At 57.3% G+C, this 6,146-nt stretch overlaps 2 protein-coding genes across 2 annotated transcripts in view; one reads left to right on the forward strand and one right to left on the reverse strand.

Annotated features, from left to right (window-relative positions):
• Positions 1-5,498, forward strand: part of ACA1_380350 (uncharacterized protein) — a gene marked incomplete at both ends in the record, with an annotated part of 6,095 nt that extends 597 nt beyond the window's left edge. Inside the window, 23 exons of the mRNA XM_004336355.1 lie at positions 186-441; positions 607-701; positions 782-806; positions 887-976; positions 1,082-1,220; positions 1,326-1,463; positions 1,593-1,740; positions 1,860-1,989; positions 2,088-2,199; positions 2,339-2,440; positions 2,534-2,704; positions 2,870-2,987; positions 3,118-3,192; positions 3,328-3,386; positions 3,583-3,671; positions 3,777-3,860; positions 3,962-4,079; positions 4,143-4,308; positions 4,472-4,577; positions 4,702-4,798; positions 4,934-4,994; positions 5,132-5,264; positions 5,380-5,498. Coding sequence (XP_004336403.1) covers positions 186-441; positions 607-701; positions 782-806; positions 887-976; positions 1,082-1,220; positions 1,326-1,463; positions 1,593-1,740; positions 1,860-1,989; positions 2,088-2,199; positions 2,339-2,440; positions 2,534-2,704; positions 2,870-2,987; positions 3,118-3,192; positions 3,328-3,386; positions 3,583-3,671; positions 3,777-3,860; positions 3,962-4,079; positions 4,143-4,308; positions 4,472-4,577; positions 4,702-4,798; positions 4,934-4,994; positions 5,132-5,264; positions 5,380-5,498 — 2,631 coding nt within the window. The remainder of the gene's footprint in view (positions 1-185; positions 442-606; positions 702-781; positions 807-886; positions 977-1,081; positions 1,221-1,325; positions 1,464-1,592; positions 1,741-1,859; positions 1,990-2,087; positions 2,200-2,338; positions 2,441-2,533; positions 2,705-2,869; positions 2,988-3,117; positions 3,193-3,327; positions 3,387-3,582; positions 3,672-3,776; positions 3,861-3,961; positions 4,080-4,142; positions 4,309-4,471; positions 4,578-4,701; positions 4,799-4,933; positions 4,995-5,131; positions 5,265-5,379) is intronic.
• Positions 5,499-5,570: 72 nt separating this feature from the next.
• ACA1_380460 (uncharacterized protein) lies at positions 5,571-6,097 on the reverse strand (the record flags this gene model as incomplete). Its single annotated transcript, XM_004336356.1, has 2 exons — positions 5,571-5,820; positions 5,931-6,097. 2 exons carry the CDS (start codon positions 6,095-6,097, stop codon positions 5,571-5,573), a joined length of 417 nt encoding a protein of 138 aa, XP_004336404.1.
• Between the last annotated feature and the right edge of the window lie 49 nt (positions 6,098-6,146).

Raw genomic sequence — 6,146 nt, forward strand, 5'->3', positions numbered from 1 at the left:
TTTGTGTGCTGACGTCATCACATTCCAACGCCGAATTCCAGACCTGCACCAAAATATTCAAAACACATTAACCAATATTTATTTCACTGCAGCCGCCACGTTGCTTCAGCTGCAGAGGGGTGTCGGGGTACAGTACCCAAACTAAACCCTTTGTAGAAAGAGGACGCCATAGAACCATCACCACCATGCGCGGCCCGTTGCTTGCTACGGCGCTGTTGTTGGTGACATTCCTTCTCGCGGTTAGCGCCGCCAGTGACCAGACCAGAGGACTGCCAAAGGGGGAGGTGGTGCCCTTCGATGCGCCGCCGACGGCCGAGTGCGGACCCGCCACGGCTGAACTGCTGTTGTGGGGCGTGGAAACGAACCTGCTGACAGCCGACCAGCACCTGCACCTTCTCACCGAGTGCCAGCACCGCGTCGCCATGGACCAGCAACGACCAGGTTGGGGCCTGGTCTTCTTTATTCTTCTTTATTGTTTATTATTTATATCATTCTAATTATTATGGTTTTTCAAAGCAACTAACTTTCCTTTTCGTTGAATTATCATTATAAATTGTACTACTACAACCACAAATACTAATACTAATAATAATAAAACCTGGCCAGGTCTTGTGGGCCAAGCGCTGGCGGCAGTGAACTCGCGCTTGACACTCATCAACGTGCTGTACTTCTTCGGCGCCCTGCTCGTCATCTGCGCCATGGTACGCTTCCCAATTCTTCGCCTGGCGTGCGACCCGTCAACAACTCACTCTTGCGGGATCGTGTCGTGTCGTGTGATCAGACCCTGTTCATGACACTCGGCTGGGGTGCGTCTTGTGTGCGGCGTGTCGGCGGCTGTGGGTACAAAAAGGCTCCGGCACTGATCTCGAATTGTAACACTCAACAGAATCGTTCGGTGGGTGGGGCATCTTCACGATCGCCACCATGTACGGACTCATCTTCGCCCTCATGGGCCGCTTCTTCTGGAACCCTGCCGGTATGCACCACCGCACACGCACAGCCGCACACGCGCACGCACCGCCGCACACGCAGACTGGCGATTGATTGGTCTCACGTCGCGGGTGGGTGATTGGGAGAGCAGGAGATGAAGGGTGGAACACGCTGGGCGGCCTTCTGTTCACCGTGTCCATCTCGATGACGCCGCTCGCCGTCTACGGCGTGGAGCGGGCCACCGGCATCTGGCCGGGCGTCAACGGCGGCTCCTACGCCGACTATTACCGGTACCACCTCACACGCACCCCAACCCGCACACGCACCACCCAGCGAGGTGTAGGCATGATTGATGGCGCTCACTCTTCGTCGTCGACAGATATAGCCAAGTCCAGTTGGCTGCCGATGGAGATCGTCACGTGCGTCGTGGGGTCAGTGGTGCTCTACTTCGTCCGCTCCCCGTTCCTGACGATGCCCGTCGCCATCACCCTGTGGCTCATGTCCATGGACCTCACGGCCGTCCTCTACAGCAAGTCCTCATGGTACGACGACACGACATGACCAACGACACGACCAACGACACGACCAACGACACGACCAACGACACGACACGACACACGGCCTAACACGCGACTTGGTCTCCTACCATTGTAGGAGTCAAGAGCAGAGGGCGAAGGTGAGCATGTATTTGGCGCGGCGGTGCTGGGCGGCGCCTATTACGTCGACAGATGGCTGGGCTGCTCGCAGGACTTCGCCTTCTGGTTCTACCTCGCGGGCGTCGTCTCCTTCTGGCTCGGTCTCACGCTCCAGGTACTGCTGCTGCTGCTGCCACTGCATCAAGGCGCCGCTCGCTCTGGGTTGACAAACTGAGATTTGACGACTGAAAGACCGACAACTCATCATCTTGCGTGCGCGTGTGCCGTACGCAGGGGAGCTCGCACGAAGCGGGAGGCGTGGTCTACCTGGCCATCAACATGCTCATGATGGTCTACGCCCAGATCGCCGACCGAGTCATCTTCACGCTCTTCGGCTTCGCCGGCATTCTCCTCCTGGCCTATGGTATGCTGTCTTACATTATTATCATTATTGTTATAATTGTTGTTCTTATTATTGTTGTTTTATTTTTAATTAATTGCTGACTTGCGGTGGTGGCGTAGTGTCGATAGAAAGGATGACCATCAAATATGCGACGTTCGTCTACATGCGCGGGGTGCTCGCCGTCATCCTGCTCCTCGCCGCCCACAAGTACAACGCTTCCGCGCCCTACTGGTACCCTCTTCGCTATCTGCGCGTGTGCGTGTGCGTGTGCGTGTGCGTGTGCGTGTGCGTGTGCGTGTGCGTGTGCGTGTGCGTGTGCGTGTGGACATGACAAGCCGCTTCAACTAACACTGTGGTTGGTGGACAACAGGGCGTCGCTGGTCGTCATCGGCCTCTACAACACGCAAGTCGCGTTAAAGGGCGCCAGCGAGTTTGAGGCCATTCACATCCTGCGGCTTCTCTTCAACCTTGGGTACGCGCCCAGTGCCATTTCCTCCGGAGGTGCCACGTCCGGTGCTAACACCGGAATGCGTGGAATGTTCGTTTGGACATGGACGCCGCGCAGGCTCTACGAGGGAAGTTCGGCGTTCGCCGGGCACAAGGCCTCGCTGCTGTTCTTTGACATCGACGCGCAGCTCCCGCTGGCCCTGGTGGCCGGCGTGTCGATGCTCGTCTTCCACGCTCCCGCCATCGTCAACCGGAGCCGCTTCTTCCTCGGCTATCGGCTCATCCTGTGGTACGCGATCCGCTCCACGCACGCACGCACGCACGCACGCACGCACGCACGCACGCACACGCACGCACACGCACGACACGCACGACACGCACGGCACGCACGCACACGCACGACCCGTTACGACACGCCTGCATGGTAATCGTGCGCGCGCACGCAATGCAACAGCCACGCGATGATGCTCGGGTCGGTGTACTGCCCGAGTCTGCTCTACCTTGGCGCGCTCGGCATCGCCATCTACGTGGCCAGCAGGCACCGTCGCAGACAGACCACCTTCCGCCAATTCGTACGTCACTGCCACTTTTCTGCGTATATACAAATCATTATTTATATTAAAATTTAGAAATAGTATTGGTGTTAATAATGTTATTTATTTGAGTCTGATGAGGATTAATCCTTGTTGCAATTGTGCGCAGATGCTGAACTACTTCCTCGGCGTGTCCCTGGTGGTCTTCTCCGAGATCTTCGACTCGCGGATCGTCTTCTACGTGGTATACACCACACACGGCACACACACGGCACACACACGGCACACACACGGCACACACTACACGGCGCATACACGATTGCACGCTCGAGTTTCTCTTCTGAACACTGAAGTCTGCCCTCTCCTCCTGCCCGTGTAGGGACTGGCCGTGTGTCTGCCCTCGGCATTCGGCTGCTTCGACCACAACTGGCGCCAGAAGTACGTCCTCGCTCACCTAGCCATGGCTTTTAGTGTGTGCGTGTGCGTGTGCGTGTGCGTGTGTGTGCGTGTGCGTGTACGTGTGTATGTGCGTGTGCGTGTGCGTGTGCGTGTACGTGTTCGTGCGTGTGCGTGTGTGTGCGTGTGTTTCTGCGGGGTGCCAGTGGTCTGATGCGGGGATGGGGGTGGGGAACAGTGCCTACAAGGGCAGCCTGTTCTGCGCGTTCAGTGTGGCGGTGGTCCTGGTGTCGGTCCTCTTCCAGAGCCAGTTCCTCATTATCCTCGGTACGGCGCCCCCACTCAACCTTGTTTGCAGTCGCTGGCCTCGTGCGCTCACACGTCGGCACACATGGCACACGCGAAACGCACACGACGCACAATGCTTGACAGGCGGCGGCTGTGTGTTTGCCTATCTGTCCTACTTGGCCTACAACGTGTTCCGCAACTCCCTCCTGTTCCCGTTCGCCCTCACCGGTACACACATTTCCCCTCTTTTCCGGCACACCAACTCGTCGCACTCACCGCACGACACGCACCGCACACGCACACGCACACGCGCATGGAATTGCTTGTAGGCATGGGCCTGGGTGTCCTGTTCGTTGGCATTCAGTACCAGAAGCACCAGGACGGACTGCACCACGCGCTGCTTACCCTTCTGCCGGCCTCGCTCGACCCGAGCCTCTTCACCCTCGCGTATACGTCGAATTCCAGCTCGTCGCCCCCACGACACACGCCTAACACCTGTGCGCCGTGCAGGAATGTGAACTATGGCCTGCCCGCGTGGGCGCAGCAGGTGGTGTGGCTCCCGGGGCTCGTGGAGCTGGTCGGCGCCCTCCCCGAGTACGCGCTCCCGCTGGCCATCGCCGCTGTCGCCGCGCTGGCCCTGGTCTTCCTCGCCCTCGAGCTGTTCCTCTTCCCACCCGTACGTCGCTTCAATCGCCGAAAGTAAACATTACATGTAGTGTTTTGTTTTATCTATATATTCCAGTATACATAAATACTTAACATAGCTGCAATCGACCACAAAGTTCGTGTGAATGTTGCAGTGCAACCGCAATGGATGATTAATGGAGTGTCTTCTTCAGATGGACACGAGCGCGATGCTGCCGATCGGGGCGCGTGAGGTCATCTGGCCGCAGAACACGAGCGGCCACGGCCTCACCTTCCACGTTGACGGCTTCAAAGCCGAAGGTACGCCGTCGAGCACTTGCGGTATTTCCATATATATTATATTATATATATATTTAGTCACAGTATTTTATTCTTTCTTTTATATATAACCACTGCTGATTTATACCCATCACTTTTCGTGCAGAGTTCACGCTCTCGCAGGCATACCTTCAGCTGTCGGGCGACCACGTGTGGACCTTCTTCGAGCGCAACTTGGGCCACCTCGCCGTCAACGCCTTCCGGTGCGTACGCGCGCGTGTGCTGTGCGTGTGCGGTGGTGCGTGTGCGGTGGTGCGTGTGCGTGTGCGGTGGTGCGTGTGCGGTCGCCAGTGCCTGTCTACTGTTTTCTTACCAACCTATGTCGCGCCCAACGACAGCTATGGCTTCCATCCGCTCAAGCTCTGTCCGTCGTACATGGACCCCGAGGCCTTCCAGCAGGTATGCCTGCACCCACCCTCCAATCTATGCCGCACTGGGCTTGCCCGAGCTCATGCGCGTGTGTCGTGCGTCGTGTGCGGCGTGTGTCGTGTGTGTGTTGGTCGTGTGCGGCGTGTGTCGTGTCGTGCGTGTTGCAGGGGAAGGACGACTTCTCGGTCGACATCAACCTCGGGACGGGCCACAATGGCACGCAGCGCGTCTCTCACGCCACGCTCCTGCGTCACCTGAACGTCCTCAACAACTCGGGAACTTCCAGCTTCAGCCTCCAAGGTTCCTCCCGCCTCCACGCGTTGCGTTGCGTTGCGTGTGTGCGTGTGCGTGTGCGTGTGTGCGTGTGCGTGTGTCGTGTCGCAGTCCTCATCGCCGTTGTTGCTTCGGCCCGTAGTGGTGCAGCGGTCGGGTCTCTTCTGGCGCAACCGGCGCCTGCTGTTTGAGATCCCCATACGGGGGCCGCAGATCTTGATCAGCGCCTACCACGCAGCCAACCACAGGGCCACAATTTAACGCTGTTTGGTCATAAAATTGATTATTAAATAAATAAAATAAAAATATAATGAAAAAAAGATAATGTTGCCCTCAGGCCACCGGCAGGTAGGTGGTCCCGGAGAAGGTGTCGAGAAGGGTCTTGCCGTGGTCCAGGCGGTCGTACGCGCTCCTGACCACCGAGACCCTCCGCTGGCGCGTGTGCGTCGCGTTGGCCTGGTCGTAGATCTCCGAAAGGGTCCGGAAGTCGTCACTGTCGTACGTGTCGTGCCAAGTGGAGCGATGATGCACCACCTGATCGTGGAGCAGGGCGTTCATGGCCGGACTCCACGCCCAGCTTTCCCTGCGGTGTTGTGTTGTAGGAGTGAGTCATGATAATAATGATAATAAATTCAAAAATAATTATAATTATAATATAGAATAATAAATAGATAATCAACAAGCAGGGCGTACAGGGTGAGGATGAGATCGCGACCGGTGTCGTTGTAGAACTGGTCCGTGGTCCAGAAGTTGCCGGCCAGCATGCTCGCGGTGACGTTGACGGAGATGTTGGCGTACTCGTAGTAGGTGTAGGCGACCTTGTCCATGTTGCACTTGACGCACAGCTGCGGCACCATCATCTCTCCGCAGAGCTCGCCCGAGGGGCACTGTTCGTCGCCGGTGCACTGG

Source organism: Acanthamoeba castellanii (assembly GCF_000313135.1).
Source record: "Acanthamoeba castellanii str. Neff unplaced genomic scaffold scf7180000084712, whole genome shotgun sequence".
Lineage (NCBI taxonomy): Eukaryota > Discosea > Longamoebia > Acanthamoebidae > Acanthamoeba > Acanthamoeba castellanii.